This window comes from Centropristis striata, chromosome 18 (genome assembly GCF_030273125.1).
Source record: "Centropristis striata isolate RG_2023a ecotype Rhode Island chromosome 18, C.striata_1.0, whole genome shotgun sequence".
NCBI classification, from domain to species: Eukaryota; Metazoa; Chordata; class Actinopteri; order Perciformes; family Serranidae; genus Centropristis; species Centropristis striata.
The window spans coordinates 29540648-29565079 of NC_081534.1; the positions used below are offsets into that span (position 1 = coordinate 29540648).

The 24432-nt window shown below is 37.4% G+C and overlaps 1 protein-coding gene across 1 annotated transcript in view; it reads right to left on the minus strand.

The window, feature by feature from the left end:
* znf512 (zinc finger protein 512) overlaps nucleotides 1-24432 on the minus strand; it is a 25833-nt gene continuing 1401 nt past the window's right edge. The window contains exons 2-16 of the mRNA XM_059356291.1: nucleotides 22519-22652; nucleotides 22344-22399; nucleotides 22205-22263; nucleotides 19881-20449; nucleotides 18640-18729; nucleotides 16690-16794; nucleotides 15365-15489; nucleotides 14495-14581; nucleotides 14145-14243; nucleotides 13891-14058; nucleotides 13577-13774; nucleotides 12310-12411; nucleotides 10284-10346; nucleotides 9910-10008; nucleotides 1-8465 (exon numbers count right to left, since the gene is read on the minus strand). Coding sequence (XP_059212274.1) covers nucleotides 7689-8465; nucleotides 9910-10008; nucleotides 10284-10346; nucleotides 12310-12411; nucleotides 13577-13774; nucleotides 13891-14058; nucleotides 14145-14243; nucleotides 14495-14581; nucleotides 15365-15489; nucleotides 16690-16794; nucleotides 18640-18729; nucleotides 19881-20449; nucleotides 22205-22263; nucleotides 22344-22399; nucleotides 22519-22618 — 2697 coding nt within the window. The 5' untranslated portion in view covers nucleotides 22619-22652 and the 3' untranslated portion in view covers nucleotides 1-7688. The remainder of the gene's footprint in view (nucleotides 8466-9909; nucleotides 10009-10283; nucleotides 10347-12309; nucleotides 12412-13576; nucleotides 13775-13890; nucleotides 14059-14144; nucleotides 14244-14494; nucleotides 14582-15364; nucleotides 15490-16689; nucleotides 16795-18639; nucleotides 18730-19880; nucleotides 20450-22204; nucleotides 22264-22343; nucleotides 22400-22518; nucleotides 22653-24432) is intronic.

The window sequence follows — 24432 nt, forward strand, 5'->3', positions numbered from 1 at the left end:
TGACCATGAATTAAACTTTTAATCATCTGTGGTTATAACACTGCTGGTACTATGAAATAGCAGCACGTAACTTCTAAAAAACAAGTAATAACATATTAAATGTACAGATTTGTAACACAGGGTTGGCTGAGTAACCGTAACTAGTTTCACTTGAATATAAATTATGTCCCACAAAATGGAAAAAAAAAAAATTAAGTGCTTTCTTTGTGTGTTTACAAATGATACAAACTGAACCTTTATTGGCCTAGATTATATATACTGTATATTTTCTGTATGGATGGTGATGGTGATGGTGGGAAACAAGATATCTGAACAATTTCTCATTAATTTCAATCTTAATTAATTCTCAGAGCTCCTTTACTGCACAAAACTCAGCCCTCTATAGTGTGAAAATTAGTCACCTTTAGTAAAATTCAATTACATATAATGTAGCCGTTTTGGTTCTACTGCCTCTAGTAGGTGACAATTCCTCAGTTGGCACTAAAATATAAAAATTATAACAATATAGGCTTTCTATTTGGACTAAAAGAGAACTGTGCTCCAGCATTAAGAGGAAGAGATGCAAATAAAGTAACAGCAGGAAGACAGAAGGTGCAAATGACTGTGAAAACATGAAATATGAAGTTTCATTTTTTTGAGTTACTGGTGTGATTTTTGAGCCTCACTCAAATATTGGACATTTTTAAACTACTTGTTTAAGTCTCTTAATGCTGAGTAATGCTTTCCTTTGTGCCATCAAACTGTTCAAAGTGCATGCATGGTGATAAAGATTTGGTCACAAGCATAAGTGGACATGGGAAGTATTCCAACAACAAGCAAGCTTCAAGCCAACAAGATGTGGACAAATAAACAAATATTTCTGATTTCCATACACTTACAGGACGCATTAATTATACATTTTTTAGGGCTCTGGCTGACTTTGTTATGGCCCATATGCAACCACTCACATTGTGCTGCTAGTACATATTGCTTCACCTCAAGGGACTTCAAGACATAAAGATTGGAAACCACCGACCGAGGTGGAGAATAGTAATTAGAAGAACTATCTTATTATAATTATTATTTAGAAGGATTTGAAATTGGGCATGAGAAGCTACACAGACTTAGCCTGGCTAGTCAGACTATATCACAAATGGGATATAGTCTGGAAACCACCTATTGATTTTTCCTTTGAGGAGGCGGGGTTTATGATTGCCCAGAGCTGTTTATTGGGCGCTACGAATGTCTATCATAAGCGTCTGTACGTAGCTCTTAGCCAATCGTATCAGTTATACCAGATGATGTCTCGCTAAACCCCATTAGCTTAGCCACTAACGGGGCTAGTTGGTAGATTAGGCTTTTGCCAAATCCTGGAGTTTAAAGCCAAACGTTGTTCTTCTTTTAAAATAAACTTTGGCTCTAAACCATCTAGAACACTGTCTACAGCTAGTGAGTGTGTTCATTGATGATCAAAGATGGCGGCGCGTGTCAGTGCATCGGCTTCTCGAGCTCCCGGTGACAAGCCAGTTCTTACTTTTTGTGCGAACAATCGCTTCTTTTTACTTGTATGTTTGGCTTGACCGGGCCTCAGTACTTAATTTCGTGCCTCATCATGTGCATGCATGTGTTGTTGGTATGACAATAAAGAATTCTTAATCTTAATCTTCTTAATCTTAATGGAAGGAGAGCTTCGCGTTTGCTGCAGCCATGTTGGATCTGTAAGAAAACTACAAAACTACAAGCTTCCGTCTGTCCGGTAGTACGCGTCATCGTCTTGCCGTCGCTCCCCGCTCTGTGATTGGATACCAACAGCAGGGCTAAGAATCGGCCCTGGACACCAGGCCGCCTTGCAGTCCGAAACGAAATTGAGCATGCAAGGCAGCAGGCTAACACAGAATGTGGCTGAACAACGAAAAAAAAAACAGCAACTTATTCAAACTTCAGTGAAATAATGGAACGACTGGTTAGCACCAAAGATAGAGAGCAATGTAACCTGGTTTAATTAAAGGTTAAAGTAAAAATAAAACAAAAAGTAGAAGGGCACTTCAGAGTGTAGACCTCTGCCAAAGGCCAAATGCCCAAATATCTCGCAATGTGAGATTCAGTTCCGCTCAAAAAAATGTAATGGGTATTCTCTAGAACCAAGTTCAACCAAGTTTCATGAAAATCTGGCCAGTAGTTTTTCCACAATCCTGCTGAAAAACAGACAAACCAACAAACCAACTGAACCGAAAACAAAACTTCCTTGGCAAAGACAATTAGAGTTCTTAATGCACATCTGTCCATCAACTGAATTACAACAAAAAATTGGTTTTTCAACCATTGACAGTTCAGTCCTCACGTTATGTTGTTAAAATGCCAAATGCCCCATTTTGCAGTCTTGAAAGTGACAAATAATTAATGTATCTGCCCCACGATTTGGAAAGAATCCCAATTGTAATAGATTCTTCCTTGAACCATGCTACACCCTTTAACCAGGTTTAATGAAATTCAAACCAGTGGTTTTTATAAAATCCTGCTGAAAAACGGACAACCAAGCCATCAAACCGGACCCAAAACAAAACCTCCTTGACAAAGATAATTAGGTCAAAATTATCAACTGAATTACCATGAAAATTATACTTCTCAGTCGTTGACTGTTTAGGCCTTACAACTAGTTTAGTCTGAAACCAAAAAAGATGTTGGCCAAAGCCAAATGCCCCAATTTGCAGTCTTGAAAGTGAAAAATAATTCATGTTTCCACCAATCAATTTGAATCCACTCCAACATGTAATGGATTATTCCTTGGCCCGTGCTTCACCCTTACACCAAGTTTCATTAAAATCAGGTCAGTGGTTTTTCCATAATCCTGCTGAAAAACAGACCAAACCAAAACCTCTTTGGCGTAGACAGTAAAAGCTACAACAGATAGTTAGTGAGACAGATGGTTCTAACCCAGTTGGTGCTTGCAACCCTTATAAAAAAAGTCTTCCCATTACTTAACAAAGAGTAAAATGACTGAAACAATACAAACTTTTTGGAATACTTCCCATGTACTTGGAGGTTTTCTATTTCAAACTCTTCTAAAAGGCATCTGATGGAGGGCAATGACAGGTAAAGCACTTTAAACAGAATCAGATACAGTAAATATTTTTGACAGAATAATCATACATAGTTTTCTAAAGACAGATTAAAGGGACCTCCTCTTTGAAAGTTGCAAATCAATGCAAATGATAAATTATCCTTTTTCTTTAGGAAAAAACTCAACATAAGTGCACAACAGAGGGGAAACCAATAACCAAATACATTCATAAATGTTAAAAGATTGTAAAAAAAACATATAAAATAGTGTTAAAACGCCACAAACAGATGACTGACAACCATCCATAACCATACGTCACCATAGTAGATACAAAATGCAGAGTACATAAACATTAGGCTACATGCTATCGGTTAAATATTCTGTGAGACAAACAAAAACAAGTCTGTCTTTGAAGAATGAACAGAAAATAAAAGCAGCCACCCTCCGTGTTAAATGCTTGGTATGTTAGCTTTCCTTCATCACAGTTAACTCGTGTCAACGTGTCCAAGTCACCAGCAGTCTGTTAACTTCTTGAACAATACGTTGACTGTCACATGGTGGTTGTTTTACGAAGAGTATCTATGTTTCTAGGGTCTTAAGTACCCAACATCTTATGTTGCTACAGTTCTGAGTTTCTGGGGTTCTAATTTCCCAAGGTCCTACGTTCCCAGGGTCTTCAGTAGCCAAGGTCCTATGCTAAGTCCTCAAGGTTATAAGTACCCAAGATCTTATGGAACTACAGCTCTGAGTTACCAGGGTCCTTGTTTCCCAAGGCCCTAATTTGCCAGGATCCTAAGTCCCCAGGGTCTTAAGAACCCAAGGTCTTATTTTGCTACAGTTCTGATTTTCTAGGGTCCTATGTTCCCAAGGTCCTAAGTCCCAAAGTTTCTATATGCTCAGGGTTTTAAGTTCCCAAGGTCCTAAGTACCCACGGTCTCATGTTCCTAGGGTTCTAAGTTCCCAAGGTCCCATGTTCCTAGGATCCTAAGTACCCAAGGTCCCATGTCCCTAGGGCCCTAAGTTCCCAAGGTCCCATGTCCCTAGGGTCCTAAGTTCCCAAGGCCCCATGTTCCTAGGGTCCTAAGTTCCAAAGGTCCTAAGTACCCAACGTCCCATGTTCCTAGGGTCCTAAGTTCCCAAAGTCCCACGTTCCTGGGGCCCTAAGTCCCCAAAGTTCTATATTCTCAGGGTTCTAAGTTCCCAAGGTCCCATGCTCCTAGGGTCCTAAGTTCCCAAGGTCCTAAGTCCCCAAAGTTCTATATTCTCAGGGTTCTAAGTTCCCAAGGTCCCATGCTCCTAGGGTCCTAAGTTCCCAAGGTCCTAAGTCCCCAAAGTTCTATATTCTCAGGGTTCTAAGTTCCCAAGGTCCCATGTTCCCAGGGTCCTGAGTTCCCAAGGTCCCAAGTTCCTAGGGTCCTAAGTTCCCAAAGTTCTATATTCTCAGTGTTCTAAGTTCCCAAGGTCCTATGTTCCCAGGGTCTCAAGTTCCCTAGTTAAATTATCTGTAAACACACACCCTCATATAGAGTTTGGGTCACGAGATTTCATAACCCCTGTCATATTAAGTGAATTCTGCTGTGGAACATATTTTTAGGTTCCCATTATGTGCTATATAGAGATGGGGAACAAAGGACCCTGGGAAAGCACATCTTTAGAACTGGGAAACATAGGACCCTGGTCATATATCTATTATGTGCCATATATAGTTGAGGAACAAAGAACCCTGAGAACACAAGAATTACCCCTTTTTTTTGTGATCAGCCATTAACAACCAATCATATTTATGTGCTTTCTAATACTTTGTTTCCCTGCTGATAAAACTCCTGCATGGAATGTTAAAAACCGAATAAAAATGTTAAACTTAAATCTTAACATAGTGACAGAAATTTAATATGAAAACAACAACTAAAGGTCCACTGACTAGCTTTTCCTAGAGCCTTTAAACAGAACTTGATGTTACTTGATGACAACTTTCTGGACGCCAGTAAGTAGATGCTCAGTTTTCTTTTTTGTTAAGTTAAACTAAAAATAAAAAAAAGATTACTGATAATCAAAACTCCCCACATCTTGACAACAGGAACAGTTTGGCTTCAAACACTGCTGGAGTCAATCCTAAACTGTTTTCTGTTTCTTGGAAAGTGGATATTGACAGCATTAAGAGTACAATATCGTGAGGTAGGCTGACAGCAGCTGCTGATGCTGCTTCTAAAAGGAACAGTCCATCATTTTGAGACACAAACTGATTTGCTTCGTTTCACAGATTTAGAAGATCAATATCACTCTCATACCACTTAAAGTACAGAGCTGCACTGTGCTGCACCAGCTGTGTTTAAGTCCCAGTAACTAATAGTTTCTTACTTAATCATCTACTAAAATTGGTCACCCTTGGAGCATAACCTAACTAGATTGAACACATTAGCTTTCTGGCTGACATGGGGACACTGAAGTAAGCTGGATCAATACTAAAATACTAGATCAACAAATCTGTGTTGCAAAATGGCAGAAAAACTCCTGTTTTATGCATCTATATATCTTTTATGATTGACTTTTCTGATACTCTTTGTTATTGTTTTCCTCAGAGAAACCAAATCCAAATGAGTGAATGATCCCTGACAGCTCTATAATACACTAAAATAAAAGACATATTACTGAGTGTAAATACGTGACATTATATGACTTGCACCTACTCTAGGGGTATGTGCAACTATTTAGTTATTGCTTAAAATCTCTGTGGTGAAACTTAGTAGTCATATAAGTTAAAATTAGGATTTGTTTGCACTTACACAGCTGGTGAAGCTATCTTAGCATAAATACTAAAATCAGGAGGAAACAGCTTCCAAAAATACATCTTTTATCACATCTGAAGCCCCCAAATAACAGAATTTATCTTGTTTGTTTAATCCTACACTAATAGGAATGTAACTACAATTCATTGTTTTAGGGGGAGCTACATGCTTTACTAATAACTTCTGTTATTATATGTTGTGCTGTACTTAACAAGAGTGGTATTGATCTTCTCAAAGTTTTAGCAAGTTTGTGTGTTCAAATATGTTGAACTTAGGGCTGCACGGTTATGGCCAAAAATGATAATCACGATTATTTTGATCAATATTGTAATCACGATTATTAATCACGATTATTCATCATGTTAGAGAAAACATTTGTATTTTTATTGCACTACTTTTAAACAAACAATAGGAACAGGTTTTAGTGTCCGGTGCTTGTTGTAAACAAACAGAGATCGCTAAGTGAACACCTCCTGCAGCAGCAGCACATACACACTGTCCTGCTACAGAGCTAACTGTTAGCCTGTTAGCAATTTGCAGACTGGACGCTAAGGGATTAACATCCCCTCTGGCTCTGCAGCTGGGAAAGACTGCTGCAGGAGGACTGTGCCGATTCGACTCATTCTTACTCTTCTTAAAGAGCCGCTGGCCGCCGCGGCTTGTTAAAAAGAGCCACCGGCCCCCGCGGCTCGTTAAGAAGAGTAAGGAGTCTCCAACAACACCAGTAAAAGTTGCTGGATTTGTCGCCAGTCGCTTTTTTGAAAAATAGTCGCTAAGGGGGTCTGAAAAGTCGCTAAATATAGCAACAAAGTTGCTTTAGTTGGCAACACTGCTTCACCGGCTTTTATAAATGGTGTGAGTTGTTGTGGCGTCCAGTACTACGTCACATCCTGCTTAGCATTCTAACCAATCAGCAACCAGGCTTTTTTCAGGGGAGAAAAACGGCCCCGCCCCCTGGTGGTTGGTGGACTACTGGTGTGGAAAGTGCTTGATTAGATATGCAGGAGAGCCGCATTTTAAAATGGAAATATTGCCGATGATCAATTTAATTTAATTGTGGTGGCCAAAATCGTGATCACGATTAAAATTCGTTTAATTGTGCAGCCCTAATTGAACTGATACTTTTATGTGATAAAAAGACTTTAACCTTGTTGTTTTTTTGCCAGGGATTTCTCAAGGGTGGCAACTTGATGCCAGCCATGAACCAAGTTACACTGTCATAACGTAAATTTTAGTCAAAATGTCACAAATTAAATATGTTACAGGAAGAGACAGGGGGGAGGGGAATCCTTTTTCTACTGGATGTTACCAAAAAAAAAAAAGTGACACCTCCAACCTTATTTAGCCCAGCAAAGTGATGATGAGTCGTATGAAGTGATACAGATCATCCTGAAGAGGCACGAAATCTTTTAGGAGAAAGAGAGCGACTAGACGAGTCTAATAAAATACTATACTGCAGCAGCCTCTCTTAAACAAACTATTTCCCTTTAAGGTAAACATGAAAGACAGGAAGGGTTTATCAAACTTTTTTTTAAAAGAATAAGACACATTGAAAAGAATCTGTTACAGGTAAACACAGATAAACTACATGTCTCCAGGCTATACAATGACAACCACTCTGAAACAGAAGCCATGGCGAATCGTCTCACATCCGCGCCGACTCTGTTGGCTTCTTTTAAACGTTTCCGCCATCTTTTCACAACTCTTAGAACCGTTGCTCTGTCGTCAGCTGCCTTCTCGCCTCGTTTTCTTCTACGTCAAAGCTAATAAAGTAGGGACAGACACTCAGCGGTGTCTTCTTCTACTGTGTTAAACTCAGCTCTGATGCACCATGAGTGTAAGTGTAACTTTTAGGTGTGTTTTTAAGTGTTCCTCTGTGGCTTTCCAGCCTCGGGGTGGGGCTCCATGATGCCCGGCCGCTTCAGATTCCACTGGTCCATCTGTCTCTGCCGCTCCTGCTGCTCCACCTCCGACTCGCTGGATGAGCTGCCAGTATTACTGCTGCTACTGCTGCTGCTGCTGACGCCTCCACTGCCGCCACCACCTCCACCTCCACCTCCACCACCGCTACCTCCAAAAGCAAAACAATCCTTCCGCCTCCCATCCACCTTCCCCTTCTCCCCTGCTCTCTCCACCTTCTCTCTCCTCTTCTCCTCCACCATTTCTCCGTTGTCCTCTGCCGGTTTGTCAACTTCCGCCATCTCCATCTCGATGGGCGCCTGCTCCGCCCCCGGCACGGCCCCGCCCCGGTCCAGATCCACCCACATGGGAGCGGGAGGAGGCTCTAAAGGGGTGTAGTGCAGGATGGGCTGCTGAAGCTGGGCCTCCACCTGCGGAGGGAGGCTCTGGTGGTCCTGATGCAGGAGCTGGGTTTGGTGCTGCAGGTGGTGCAGCGGCTGCAGAGGGTGCTGCATGGGTTGGAGCTGGAGAAGCTGCTGCTGCTGCTGCTGCTGATGGGGGTGGTGGTGGTGGTGGTGGTGGTGCTGATGCTGCTGATGATGGTGCTGGAGGTGGTGGTGATGGTGGTGGTGGTAGTGATCCACGATCTGCTTGTCCACGTTCGTGACAAAATCCTTGGGCTGGCTTTTGAGGAACTTCTCAAACTTCTTGGAGGCCTTTTTGTTTGTCACGAACCAGTCCTGTGGAGAGAGGAGGAGGGAACATAGATTAGATTTGACTTTATTAATCCCACAGCGGGGAAATTTCTTTGTTACAGCCGACCACAAAATTTTCACACAAAATTATTTCCCTTTAACCCATTGACGCCTAAAACTTCCTGTAAAACCTCTGGGCGATTTTAAAATAAGCCCCTAAAACCTGAAGTTTTTCTGGAAATTCAACAGAAGTTTCAACGCTTCTACTAAATAATAGATTTTTCAGCCTCTGTAGCAGATAGAAATTACATTCAAAAAGTATTTGAGAGCTTATACAAATACAACAAAACGACGTATCCACTTTCCAGGCTTCAATGGGTTAAGATCAAGACAAAAAATAAACAATCTAAGAAAAAGACATTTAACAATATACTATATACAACTTAGTGCAAACATACAAGCCAGGAGGGGAAATCTTCTAATAACTCAACGTCTATTTATTGATATTAAAAGTCATATAAAATAAGATACAACCTCATTTCCAAAAGATTGGAAAGCTGTGTCAATGTGGAATGAGCTACCTACCTTTGCACATCAGACAAGCCTCATCACTGTCCATTTTAAAATTCATCTTAAAACCTATTTTTATTCCTCGGCTTTCAACCGTGCATGAGATTCTGCTCTTGTTTTAGTGTTTTATGGCTTGCTTTTATTTATTGTTTTTAATAGTTTTTAAAAAGCAATGCAACTATTTATTTTAGTGTGTATTCCTGTTTTATTTATTTTATTGTTTCTTGTTTGCTTGTTTATGTACAGCACTTTTTTGCTGCTGTGGTTGTTTTTAAAGTGCTCTACAAATAAAGTTGAGTTGAGTTAATAAAAACTGAATGAAAATAATAATAATAATAATAAAAACTGAATTCAGAGTGTCTTTGAACAGTTTTAAATTGAATAAATGTCACAAAAGATTAGCAAATTATGGCAGTCTGTTTTATTTACATTTTAAACAGCGTCTATTGGTATGTTTCTGCACCAACAGAGCCCCATCCCCATTATAGTATTACTGTAATAATCAATTTAATAATCAAACAGAATTAAATCTGTAAACACTGACATGTACATATGTGATAAAATGTGACATGTGACAAAAAAAGTGAGACTCAAAAAAATACAATAACAAATACAATTAGGAAAAAAAAACAAAAAAGCAACAAAAATAAACAATAAATTAGTTTAAAAAAATTAAATTAAATTGTAAACGTACAAATAAATAAATAAATAAGTAAACTATAAATAATATGGGGTCAGTTATAAAATCTACAATACAATATTAGTGGCTTCCAATTTTTCTGAATAAGAAAAAAATGGTTGCCATATTGCACAAAATTGTAGAAAAGCATATTTTTTCCATATTTGTCTTTAATCTGCTGCGTAAATTTTGAAAGAATAGGACGCAGGGTGAAAGATATTGGTTGTGAACCATGTTTACCTGTGAATGGACAGAGTTGATGTGGTATTTCACTCCGCTCTCAGAGTTAAACTCTTTGTTACAGATCAGACATCGGTACTTTCCAGCCTCAAAGTCGCCCTGAAATTAGATCAAGAGAATCAAAAGAGAAATGATTATGAAGCTGGAATACTCTGTGCTATTTATATACTTATTATATTATATCACTGCATCTGTTTTTTGTAGTAAGGAAAAGACAATGATATTAAAGATAATTTTGGAATTATCTGCGGTAAGATTTTCATGTGAAAACCAGTGAGAAAGACTTTTTTCCGATTAAATTTAAAGGCATTTTAGCAATATTTACATTTCTATGCTTGGTATCTTTACTTAGATAAGGAAAAAAGCTGACGTACCCTCGTGCAGAGTCCCAGATGAGCTTTCAGCCCAGACACACTGGTGTATGTGGAGCCACAACCCTGAGGAAGACACAAAATAATAATAAAATTAGCTACAAATACAGAGTAAGAAGGCCCAAACCTGACTTAAATACTGTCTGAAATAATTGACAATTGATAACAGAATGAACAATAAGTAAATAGAGCATAACTCGCCTCTTTTCAGAGTTTTTTTTAAAGCCGCAAAAACTTGAAGTAGAAGCATTGTGTCAAAGAGTCCTTGTACTGAACCCCTGAATCTGCTCGCTTATTGCTAGTAGTTAACTAAATAATTAGACATTTTGGGGAAAATACTTGATCGCTTTCTTGGAGAGTTAGATGAGATGATTGTTACCACTTAACCCATTGACGCCGGGAAAGCATTACCGCATTTCTACCATTAAAACTGGGAGAGATGTTGCGTCACTCTACCATTAAGGCCGGGACAGCGGATATGTCATTTTGTAGTATTTGTATTTTTTTCCACCTATTTTCGGTCTCTTGGCCAATGAAATGCATCAGAATACATGTGGGAGTGTCGCAATGCAACATTTGACTTTTCCAGAACTTATAAATCATGGAGGAAGACGACTATAGCGGAGGAGCTCAGCAGTAAGTGACGGAAGAGATCTGATGAAAACAGTGCCGATCATTTAATTGCTGATCCGACTTTGAACCCTCGGAACCAATCGACCGGCATTTATGGATGAGGAATATGTATTTAGACGACATATTTTCACCGAGGAACAGACAGATTTGTGGCCATATGGAGACAATAATATATTATTAATAATAATAATAATAATAATAATAATAGGCTAATTGATTGTGATGATGATATAAGAAATCATGACTGTTTGTCTTATATTACGTTATGCGTCGTTGAGTACCCTGAAAAGTGCAATATATAAAATGTATTATTATTATTTATTATTATTATTATTATGATAATTTTTTTTTTTTTATTACAGTAGGCTAATGAGAACTATGTCTATTTCTTCCAGTGGTCATATCATGTTTGCATCTTGCTAATGGGCATGTATTAGTATTATCCATAGGATTTTTTATTCAGTCAAATGTAACATTTGCTGAGTTTGTTGATTTTTTAAAAAACTTTATTGATGGTTTGGACAAATAAACTCAACTTCGTATGAAAGCCACGGGTATAAGCTCTCAAATACTTTTTGAATTTCATTTCTATCTGCTACAGAGGCTGAAAAATCTATTATTTAGTAGGTGTTGAATTTCCAGAAAAACTTCAGGTTTTAGGGGGTCATTTGAAAATCGCCCATAGGTTTTCCAGGCATTTTTTTCCAGGCATTTTTTCCAGGCACTTTAGGCCTTAATGGGTTAAATGCTAAATATTTACTGTACAGAGTGAGAGTTTTATCATCTAATTTTGGAAGAATATGTCACTGTGTTCCTTTAAGAGCCTCAGCTTGAACGCCTAAACGTACTGTCAATAAACAGTGGCTTCAGTAGAAATCACTGAGAAGTGGTAAAAGTTTTAAATAAAAAAAATAAAAAATTAGAAATAACTCAATAAATTGGCAAATTCATAATTTCTATTTAAGATTAAGATTTCCTTTATTAGTCCCACAACGGGGAAATTTCAAGTGTTACAGCAGCAAAATGGAGAGCAAATAACAATAAATAGTAAACAGCAGTATAAACAAGAAATATAAGCAAATAAACAAGTAAAATATGTAAAACATATATATGTAAACTATAATAAAGTGTTAACAATTCACTGTACTAATATAATTATATAAGTAGAAATATAAAAAGTATTAACAATTAAAATAAAATAACATTAGGAACATTATATACAATGTAGACTTTAGTACTTTACAGAATTATTTTTCCCCAGCAGGATATGTTATACCCTGTTATACACAGTCTTGTCACCCTGATCCACTAACCAGACAATATATAAATACATGAACTTCTATATAAAACTGTAAACTCAAATCACCAAAGCTGACAGGTTCATGTTGTTTCCTACCTGGTTGGGACAGTGGACTTTCCTCTGCAGCTTCACCTCGTTCTTCCACTTCCTCAGCACCTCCTGGCTGAAGGCGGGCAGGCCTGGTCGGGCATATTTTAACTGGAGAGGCCACATGAAGAGGAGGAGTTCAATTAAAATGTGAGAGACAAAAGAAAAGCTAGTTTAGTTCCTAAATCAAATAAATTCCTACTAGTTTTTGGATATACAGTAGTGTTCAAAATAATAGCAGTCCAATGTGACTAACCAGATTAATCCAGGTTTTTAGTATATTTTTTATTGCTACATGCCAAACAAGGTACCAGTAGGTGCAGTAGATTCTCAGAAAACCAACAAGACCCAGCACTCATGATATGCAGCTCTTAAGGCTGTGCAATTGGGCAATTAGTTGAAAGGGGTGTGTTAAAAAAAACAGCAGTGTGGCATTCAATCAGTGAGGTCATCAATTTAGTGAAAAAAAACAGGTGTGATTCAGGTGGCCGTTATTTAAGGATGAAGCCAGCACTTGTTGAACATGCATTTCTCTTTGAAAGCCTGAGGAGAATGGGTCATTCAAGACATTGTTCAGAAGAACAGCGTACTTTGATTAAAAAGGACATGCCATTGAAATGGGTGTTTCAACAAGACAATGAGCCCAAACACACTAGTAAACCAGCAAAATCTTGGTTCCAAACCAACAACATTGATGTTATGGAGTGGACCTTAATCCAATTGAGAACTTGTTGGGTGACGTCAAAAATGCTGTTTCTGAAGCAAAACCAAGAAATGTAAATGAATTGTGGAATGTTGTTAGAGAATCTTGGAGTGGAATAATAACAGCTGAAAGGTGCCACAAGTTGGTTGACTCCATGTCACACAGATTTTAGAAAAAAGAGTTATAAAAAAACTGTGGTCATACAACTAAATATTAGTTGATTCGTGATTCACAGGATTGCTAAATCCTAGAAACAAAAATGTTTGTACAAAATAGTTTTGAGTTTGTAAAGTGAACAGCAGACACTGCTATATTCTTGAACACACCCCTTTCAACTAATTGCCCAATTGCACAGCCTTAAGAGCTGCATATCACCAATGCTGGGTCTTGTTGGTTTTCTGAGAATCTACTGCACCTACTGGTGCCTTGTTTGCCATGTAGCAATAAAATATACTAAAAACCTGGATTAATCTGGTTAGTCACATTGGACTGCTATTATATTGAACACTACTGTACTACACAACACAGAAACCCTTATACAGAAAATTCTACATTTATACAAGTTTCTCTTGCCTTTTTGTCATCTGGCACCAGGTCAGACTGAAACTTCCTCTTGGGCCAGTCTTTGGGCAGCTCGTTGTTTGCGATCTCAGCCAGATGGAAGTTTGCCACCTGGGCGGAGGCTCGCTGCACCCTGCCGCTGGCCGTCCTCTCCGGGTTGGCCTCCCTGTGGGCCTTCAGGGCCTCGTCTTCCTCAGTCTTCTGGGGCGTCTGGGGAACAGGAGAGGAGAGAGATTTTAATTATAGTTGACTTTATTTGTGCACTAAATGTCCAAACTGATCTGTTTCCTTGGCCTGAATCATCTGATAGAACTATTAAGACTCACAGGAGCATGCTCTGATTTCAGGTGGTACTCCAGGCCGGCCTTGGACTTGTAGGTTTTCCCACAGTGAGAGCAGTTCAGCAGCATCTTCTCCAGCTCAGACTCCTCCTTCCCACATTTCTTCATGTGGTACACGTAGCCCATGATGCTGGTGAAGGCAGCGTTACAGCCCTGACAAGAAAAATAAATCATCATGCTTTTTTCTCTCTTATTTTAATAAATCTTTCATCTTAAATGAGTGTCATTTGTCACTTTACCTCTTTGGAGCATTTTAACTTGCCCAGCCTCTTCAGGATTTTACGCAGTTTCTCTTTGATGGCACGATCATCCAGGTCCTTGGCATCTTCTGCTGAAGGCTGAAAACAGAAAAAGAATCTGTCAATCTCACCATGATCTAACCCTGAAACCTCAAACTCCACTTAGTAAGAGGAAACTGAGGAAACTGGAAGAATCTGTTCAATTTCATACAATTACACGCTGAAAGATGATCAGGAATAGTTAAAGAAAAATGAGAAATAGCTGCTTACTGTGTGTCTGAGGAAATAACTAAATGTGGACAGTGTAAAAATGGCAGAAAGTAAAGACAGGAGGAGTAAAATAAAGGTACCAGATGGCTGTGGTCGGCCATGATGTGATACTTCATCCCTGTAGAAGACTTGAGCTGTTTGCCACAGTGCTGACAGGTGAAGGGTTGCTGCACACAACAGAATAAAGTTACATCATATTTGCAAATATAAAGAGTGTACAATTTATTCTGAAAAATTACAATTTTAAATTAGGGCAGGGACTTTAACGCGCTAATTAAGATTAATTAATTACACAAAAATTAACGCGTTAAAAAAATTGACGCATTTTAATCGCATTTATTTTTGCACTGCGGAATGTTTCTCACATTTTTTTAGTGCAACTGGCACTTCATTTTGAATTCTTTATTGTTTTGGCCAAGGTTATTGAGAGAGTTGGACTGAAATTAATTCGATTTTTTTAAACCAGCTGTTGGTAAATCAACAGTCTGTTATGGCCTCTGAAGCAACAGAAAGATGTTTTCAGGGTTTCCAATGTTCTGAATGTACTTGAAAGTATTGTGTTTTACTTAAAAAACCAAAGTATTATAGTTTACAGAAGGTCTACCTACCTATAGGCTACCTGAATTTATGAAATGTACTATATTTATAAATATGCTATTGCTACGCTTAATGGCAAAAATTGCACTGGTCTGTTGGACTTGAACAAAAATAAACAATATTTTTGTTGCTTAAGCTTATGTATTCAGTCATTATTCAATGGTATACTAAAAATCCATGTGAAAAAAAATACTTCTCACTGTTCTCAGGTCAAATATTTATATGCGATTAATTTAGATTAATTAATTACAAAGCCTCTAATTAATTAGATTTATTTTTTTAATCGAGTCCCGGCCCCATTATTATAATATTGCTTTTAATCCAGACTTAATGTTCAAACCGTGAGTTCTCACCAGTCTGCAGTTCTCCATGTGCTTCTTCAGCCCCTCCACAGTCTTCCTGCTCACACTTTTACATTTGGGACAGGTGACTCTGCCTTTGGCCACAATCTGAAGCTGCCAGCGCTCCTCTTGACTTCCTGGTGGGTGTCGACAAATAAAGATTTTATTCTACACAGCTGAAATGCTTCAAACGTTAACCGTCTAACATTAAGTCTTTATATTGCTGCAGAATCATAAATGCCAATTGAGATAATGCCAAGTGTAATTGGATATTTCTTTTAATTATTAGAATTTCAATGAAGAATTAAAAACTCAACCTTATGCTATAATACAATTAAATAATATCTCTTTTTTTCACCTGGGAAACACTTTTTTTTGGTAATTAGAGACAAAACTACTCTTCCACATTAACATGCTGGAGATTGATGTTTTAAATTAGTAAAAGGCTGAACTAAAGCCAGCTTTGTTACAATTTCTTTTGATACTATATTTTATATTTTCATTTGCCATTTTCATTTCTGCAGCGCAACTGCTTACAAAGATTTAAAGGACTGGTAACAACAACAACAAAAAAATAGAAAATTAAATAAATAATAAAAATGAATTAAGCATATTTAAAGAAACAACCAAATAAAAAAACAATAATAATAACAATAATAATTATAATAATGATAAATAATAATACTAATAAACAAACAAAATTAAAACAGGTTGGATATAGACAGGTAGTTCTTACAAACAGGTTGAATCCTGCACATAGTTACCAACATTATAGCCATGGCTTTGATCTTTTTTGGTAACACTTTACAATAACCAACTAAGTAGTGTTTATAGATGGTTTATAAACCAGTTATTAACCATTTTACAAAGTGCTATACAAATGTAATCTTTAAATATTTTCAACCAATTTCTCAAAGGTATATGAATCATTTCAAAATCATTAACATACTTAATATGGTGTTTGAAATGTTAAAATGAGTGCAACCAAAACTATTGATAAACTATTAATTATAATTTAATAGTTTGTTAATGGTAAAGTAACTATAAACTTACATTAATAAACCATTAAACAAATTATTTGTCATTTATAAATTATGAAGTTAGGTAAACATTAATAAATGATATATTTACCATTCTAAATGGCCTATATACGGTTTATAAATGATGCTTAAACATTAATAAACTATCTGTTTACCATTTATAAATGATGGTTATTGTAAAATGTTACCTCTTTTTTTATACTTTTGAGGAGTAATTTTAGTCAGGACAGTAGGGAAAGATAACAGAAACTGTATAATGTAAATATATTTCTTAGTGCTGTGGTGAGTGTGTCTCACCTGGAGGGTAGGTAGGAGGCTCCTTCTTGGTGGGGAGGACGACAGGTTTCTGTTCCTCGCTGGGTTGGGCCGTCGAAGACTCACCAACACTTGCTGCATCTGAACCTGAAATATTTACATCAGACAGTCAGATTTGATCTAAACCCAGGATAGATTTTGACAGTCATTTACTGCTTTTTATGTTCTTTATGCTATCATTTGTCTGAGCAAAGTGTTTGAACTGGACAAGAAAAAAGTACAACCGTTGTGTCTCTGGTCCACATTAAACCCTGTATTAATCAGGCTCATTATGCTCTATATCAGTGGTTCCCAAACTTTTTTAGCCGTGCACCTTCTATGTCCCAACCGGGTTGACGCACCCCCAATCCCCCACACCTTCAAAAAAACAAAATGCAATAAGCTTATTTATAGCCATATTAAAGGCAGCATGTTTAATCATGCTCAAATGACCAGAACACACATATAATAAAATAATCACCATCACACAGTTTCAATATAATGCAAGTAATGCGCAAGCTTCCACTTTTAAGAGCAAAGAGGATGATGACAGGCTCAGGATCAGAGGCAGGAAGCAGATAAGTTGGGAAAATGTTATAATATTTTGAGCCGTGTTGAACAAAAATTGCAGCAAGTTTAAATGACCGTGGAGCTAAAAAACAACCCCGTCATCATAACACAGGTTGGAAAAATAGAAGATGATAACTTCTACGCTTTATTTTAAGATGAAGTGCATTTTGAATAGCCTGCATTTATTTATTAATTAATATTACAGTTTTTGATTTTACATTTTACAAAGGAAATGTTTATTTACATGTCTTTATTGAGTGGGGGAAAAAATGTAATTGTGTAATTATCAGACATTACATTTTTCATCTCGCGCACCCCCTGGTGGTCCACGCACCACACTTTGGGAATCCCTGCTCTATACAGTCATGGCCAAAAATATTGGCACCCCTGCACTTCTGTCAGATAATGCACCATTTCTCCCAGAAAATTGTTGCAATTGCAAATGCTTTGTTATTCACATGTTTATTTCTTTTGTTTGCATTGGAACAACACAAGAAAAGCAGAGAAAAAAAAGCCAAATCTGATCATTCCATACAGAACTTCAAAAATGGACTGGACAAAATTATTGGCACCCTCATCTTAATATTTGGTAGCACATCCTTTGGAAAAAATAACTGAAATCAATCATTTCCTGTAACCATCAATGAGTTTCTTACACCTTTCTACTGGAATTTTGGACCACTCTTCTTTTGCCAACTGCTCCAGGTCTCAGATTTGAAGGGTGCCTTCTCCCTCTTCTGCTGTTTTAAGATCTCTCCACAGGTCTTCTATGAGATTTAGATCTGGACTCATTGCTGGACACTTCAGAACCCTCCAGTGCTTATCTTCAACCATTTCTGGGTGCTTTTGAAGTGTGCTTTGTGTCATTGTCCTGCTGGAAGAGCCATGACCTCTGATGGAGACCCAGCTTTCTGACACTGGGCCCTACATTGCACCCCAAAATTCTCTGGTAGTCTTCAGATTTCATGATGCCATGCACACAGTCAAGGCATCCAGTGCCAGAAGCAGCAAAGCAACCCCAAAACATCTGTGAACCTCCACCATGTTTGACCGTAGGGACCGTGTTCTTTTCTTTGAAGGCCTCATCTTTTCATTTTCTGTAAACAGTACAATGATGTGCTTTACCAAAAAGCTCTACTTTGGTCTTATCTGTCCACAGGACGTTCTCCCAGAATGACAAACAAAAGCAATAAACATGTGAACACCAAAGCATTTGTAATTGCAACAATTGTCTGGGAGAAGCGGTGCATTATCTGGCAGAAGTGCAGGGGTGCCAATATTTTTGGCCATGACTGTATGTTAATAGATGACTGAACTCTTTTCCAGGAAACAATCAGACAAGTAATATGTGAGTCACTCTCAAGCCAGTAAATATGAACTTACAGGAGTCTCTGCCCTCTGGTGGCTGTGTGAAGTTATGAATCAGTGGGCTTCGCTCCATCTCCACTCTCAGGACCTTCTTCATGTTCAACTCTTCAAATGTAACACATGCAACACAAAGTCAATCTCAGAAATAACCCCAAAACATCACCTCACCCTACATGCAGAAACAGATTTTTATCATATGCATACAAGAATTAAAAATGTTTCAATAATATTATATACTGTTTCTATACATGCACATACAATATCAGAACAGACCACTTAGCAGCATTTTAACAGTTGGAACCCCAGAAACCTGATAGCAGGTTTTAAAGGCATGTTTTCTTTAAAGAAATAAATAAAATACACCATTCCTTAGAGCCAGACATTGTGAAAAAAATAAATCAGATTTTAAAATACTTCTCATGATACGACTGAGACCAACAGTCATGTGACAAAAAAAAAAATCAGTGAAACTATGCGCAGAGCCGAGAGGAGAGGTCAAGAAAAAGTGTAAGTACAGGTTGTTAAATGTAAATGGTTCAATATGTATGTTATGTGACCCAATTTCCCCCTAATATCTGCAACACTTAAAAAAATATTGAAAACATTGATTCCATTGTGTTTCCATTTTTTTTTTTTTTTTTTTTTTTTTTTTTTTTTTGGGCATTTTTCATGCTTTATTGAAAGTGACAGATAGAAAGGGGAAGACATGCGGCAAAGGGACCTCAGGCCGGATCGAACCCAGGTCCGCCTTAATGGTACGTGCTCTACCAGCGTGAGCCACCGGGACACCCCTTGTTTCCATTTTTGTAAAAATAAATTGCAAAGAAATTTAAATGGAATTTTAAAAAATGAAAAGAAATAGTAAGAGAAGAAAAAAAGACAAGGAAGAAAGATTTCCTTTTCTGTAACAATTTATTTCATTATAACTGTATTATTCTGCACAAGACTTTTTTGCATTCTTCCCACTTCTAGCCATGATTGTGCCGTTTCACTAGAGGTGCAGGACTTATAGATTTTAGATATTGTAGTGAAAATCAAGGCCGCAGTGAGTAACAGGAGACAGGAGAAACGACAAAAACAAGATTCCCTGAAACTGCTCGGGGATCAGAGGGTTAAAGCAAAGGAGCTGTTGCAGTCAGCCAATCAGAGTCCATCTTTTAATCTTCAGATTCATTCAACCAAGTGTTAACTCTGTATTACTAATATCCTGACTTGCTATCAAGTTAAATGGGATCTTTAAGATGCAAACTCCTTACCAGGTCTCCAGACGTGTCCTCTGTCCCTGCTCGTGCTGCTCCAGCCCTGGTCCTGGTTTCGTCCAGGTCCCCACACCTGTTCTGGCCCTGAAGAGGCCCGGTCTCTCCCCGGATCTCTGCCTGCGTTCCAGGCCTGATCCTGGCCCCGGTCTCTGTCGGCCGCCCAGCCCTGCTCAGGACCCCGGTCCCGGCCCGTCATCCAAGCCTGGTCCGGTCCGGTATGGGCCCTGTCCCTGCCTGGAATCCATGTCTGGTCTTGACTGGAGTGTCCCGCCCGGTCTCTGCCAGAGCTCCAGACCTGCTCCTGGGGCCGGTCTCGGCCCGGGGCCCAGGCGTCGGGGCCCCGGTCCCTGTTCCAGCCGTGGTCCTGAGGCTGGGGCGGCTCCCTGCCGGCCTCGGGGCCTTGGGGCCAAACGTCCTTCGCCACCAGTCTGGGAGGCAGCCTGGCAGTGGGCGGGGCCATGGACCCTGGGTCCGCCCCATTGGCCAGGCCACCTGATGACATCACAGAGCAGCTGGTGGTTGGATAATCCACTGTTCCTATGGCAACGCTCTGGAGGTCCTCATACCTGATGAAATATATCTGCACTTAAAACTTCAGATAAAAACAGATGAAACACAATTTAACAGATTATTTAACAGTGAGTTTATTATTTATCTTTCTAAGTAACTTAACTCTTTTTTTTTTTACAGTATAACTAAACTATATTAAAAAAAAATTATTGAATAGGAAGTTCTTGAAGAGTTAAGGATGTTTAGGCTGGTGCAGAAAATAATAATATCTAAATATAAATAATAATAATGTCTAAATATTTTAAGGCTATGCTGTGATAAAAAAAATCATATTTTCTACTAAAATCTAAATTTTCATTTTCTCTAAAATAACATAATTGTTTGATTTAACCCTTAAATCATAACAGTGTGACCATTCTAGTAAATTTATCTGAATTTAGAGATTGTATATGACATTTGCAAGGGCTTTTATTTTGAAATTCCACATCAGAACGTCCTGATATTGTCCGAATGACACTGTGGTGTCTTCTTTCATTTTGAAGTGGAATTAATCTTTGGAAACAGGAAGTTTCTCAGTGACACTCTGACATGTTGTACTGTCATTCTGAAGTCAAATTGGTCTTTGGAAATATACTCTTTATTATTAAATTTGAGTAATAATTCACACAATTGCAATTAAAATTTTCTCTGAAATTGCCGTTTGCAGGCCGTCACTATTTTGTTAAAATGAGTTATTATCAAATATTTATCCATTTATTTATTATTGTGAAGGAAAATAGTTGCAGAGTTCTTACAAGCTCTTACCGTAATGTTTAGTATACACGTGCACTGCAAAAATAACAAGTTTGGCGGATATTTTCAAGGAACTTGGCTGCAGTATTTTGGCGTTTTAAGTGATGGAACAGATTTTTTTTTAACCTTTCACAGCAATCATTTTGTGGCATATTTTGCAGAGGATAGTAGTCTTTTTTACATCTGCTCTCCTTAAACCAAACCAAAACCAAACCACATACAGACAAATAAATTCTTCTTTACTTGGCTTCTTTCTGGGATCTTCCTTCAATCTGAATTAACATAAACTCCAGACAACAATTGACAATAATATTCATTATTATGTTAGTAAATTCCCTGCACATAAACACTGTCGTCTTTTAATGCATAAATAAATTACATATACAGAAATATTCAATAAATAATCAGCCCCTAAACTGCTTTTTTGAAAAAAGAAGAACGCGTACTTCAAGGCCATTATTTACCAGAAATTGTGTATTATTAACAGGGTTGTCACGATACTAAGATTTTCAACTCGATAGCGATACTCAGGAAAATATTTGATACTCGATACCATTTTCGATACCACAAGGATAAAAACAAAGACCCCAAAATATTTTTAACAACAAGGAAAATACAACAGAACCACAGGTTAAATATTTATAATAAAAACAGTTGTGCAAAAAGAAACTGCAACTATGATAACAAGCTTCAGGTCTGAGGTAGTGTAAAAATAAATAAATACAATAAACAATAACAATTAGAACAATATTTTGTATGCTGTGCACAATATTAGGCAAACTTGATAAGTCGACTTTTCTCTGCTTCGTTCTGGGACTTCAAGAGAGAAAAAAACTCTTTTCTTCGATACTTTTGAAAATGAGTATCGTTACTTTTGACAAGCCTAATTATTAACTGCATGTATTGGTTTAGTAGTGATGTTTGTAATGTAAAGAGATCCATTCAGTATAATGCTGAGTTCGCAGTATCTTTCATGTAAATCTACAATCTACAAAGCAACAGGTTGATGAGTCTCTTACCTTTTTCTACCGTAAGTTCTCTTCATCTTCAGAGCATCTTGGGCTTCACACTCGTCATTCTGAAACATTCAGGTAGAGAACTGTGAAGTACAGATCCATCAGATGACACATAGCAGAAACAGTAACAGTTCATTCTCACCTTGGGATATCCAGCTGAATTTAATTCACAGGTTCTTTCTGGTAATCGCTGAACAACTGTCAGAGACGGGAAATCACAAAAACACAGACAATGAAAGGTGAAATTACCTCATTTTCAGTGCCAAAAAGGAACACAGTGTTATCATAATGATTTTAATTTACGGGTTTTCTTTTACCGGGACATGGCACTCCACTTTTAGGTTGTGACTGGACACACTTTCTCTTTCTTGGCACGTACAAAGGTGACATATCCCCTCCAACGTGTGCAGGGTCCATTCTAGGAGCGCCAACACCCCCGAAGAAATCACCACTGAAAACACAGAAGACAGAACATCTTATTTTACTACGATGCTTCCAACTTGGTTACTTAACTCATTAAAGCCGGGAAAGCGGATACGTCGTTTTGTAGTATTTGTATTTTTTTCGGTCTCTTGGCCAATGAAATGCATCAGAATACATGTGGGAGTGTCGCAATCCAACATGGGACTTTTCCTGGACTTTGAAATCATGACCAAAAAAAAGACACAAAATGACCAAAAAGGACACAGAATTACCAAAAAAAGGACACAAAATTATTTAAAAAAGACACAGAATTACCAAAAAAAGACACAAAATTCTCAAAAAACACACAGAATTACCAAAAAAAGACAAAGAATTACCAAAAAAGACACAGAATTACCAAAAAAAGACACATAATTACCGAAAAAGACACAAAATTACCAAAAAACGACACAGAATTACCAAAAAAAGACACAGAATTACCAAAAAAAGACAAAGAATTACCAAAAAAACACACAGAATTACCAAAAAAAGACAAAGAATTACCAAAAAAAGACACAGAATTACCAAAAAAAGACACAGAATTACCAAAAAAAGACACAGAATTACCAAAAAAAGACACAGAATTACCAAAAAAAGACACAAAATTACCAAAAAACATCACAGAATTACCAAAGACACAAAATTACCAAAAAAAGACACAGAATTACCGAAAAAGACACAAAATTACCAAAAAACGACACAGAATTACCAAAAAAACGACACAAAATTATTAAAAAAAGGCACAGAATTACCAAAAAAAGACACAAAATTCTCAAAAAAAGACACAGAATTACCAAAAAAAGACAAAGAATTACCAAAAAAAGACACAGAATTACCAAAAAAAGACACAGAATTACCAAAAAAAGACACAAAATTACCGAAAAAGACACAAAATTACCAAAAAACGACACAAAATTACCAAAAAAAGACACAGAATTACCGAAAAAACGACACAAAATTATTAAAAAAAAGGCACAGAATTACCAAAAAAAGACACAAAATTCTCAAAAAAACACACAGAATTACCAAAAAAAGACAAAGAATTACCAAAAAAAGACACAGAATTACAAAAAGACACAAAATTACCAAAAAACAACACAGAATTACCAAAAAAAGACATACAATTTACTAAAAAAACCTTCAGGTTTTAGGGGCTTATTTTAAAATCGCCCAAAGGTTTACAGGCATTTTTTCCATGCGTTTTAGGCTTAAATGGGTTCATTCATAATGAGCTGCATTTCTGTGTGTGTGTGCATACACGATAAAACACTGATATACAGACAGATACAGGTACGGTGGAAGCAGAGCAGAGTCTTATTTTAATGGTCCTGAAAAACCAACCGGAGATTAATATTTTATGTATGAAGTCGATTGATACAAACTGTCAAGTACTGATGTACTGCTAAATTTCTCCAACACAGTGATAACATTTTTCTAATATTATATAATATTCCTCAGTAGAAAATTAAGGACAACTCGTAGTTATTAGTTTCCCCATTAATTTCCCTGAATATATTCAAGCTTTCTTGGGAATTTCTCCATATTTGAGTAACACTTTATAATCGTCATCATTAATAAATGGTGTGCTAAAAGTAATTTTACAGTTAACAAACAATGAAATACTAATTTATAATGTTTACTCATTAGAAGTAATCCTATGATGTTCTTTATTGTTGCCAACATTGACATTTTACATACAATTTTAATATTTTTTAAATATTTATTGAATTTTATTGCTTAAATATGCCTAGGTCGTTCTTTTTATCTGT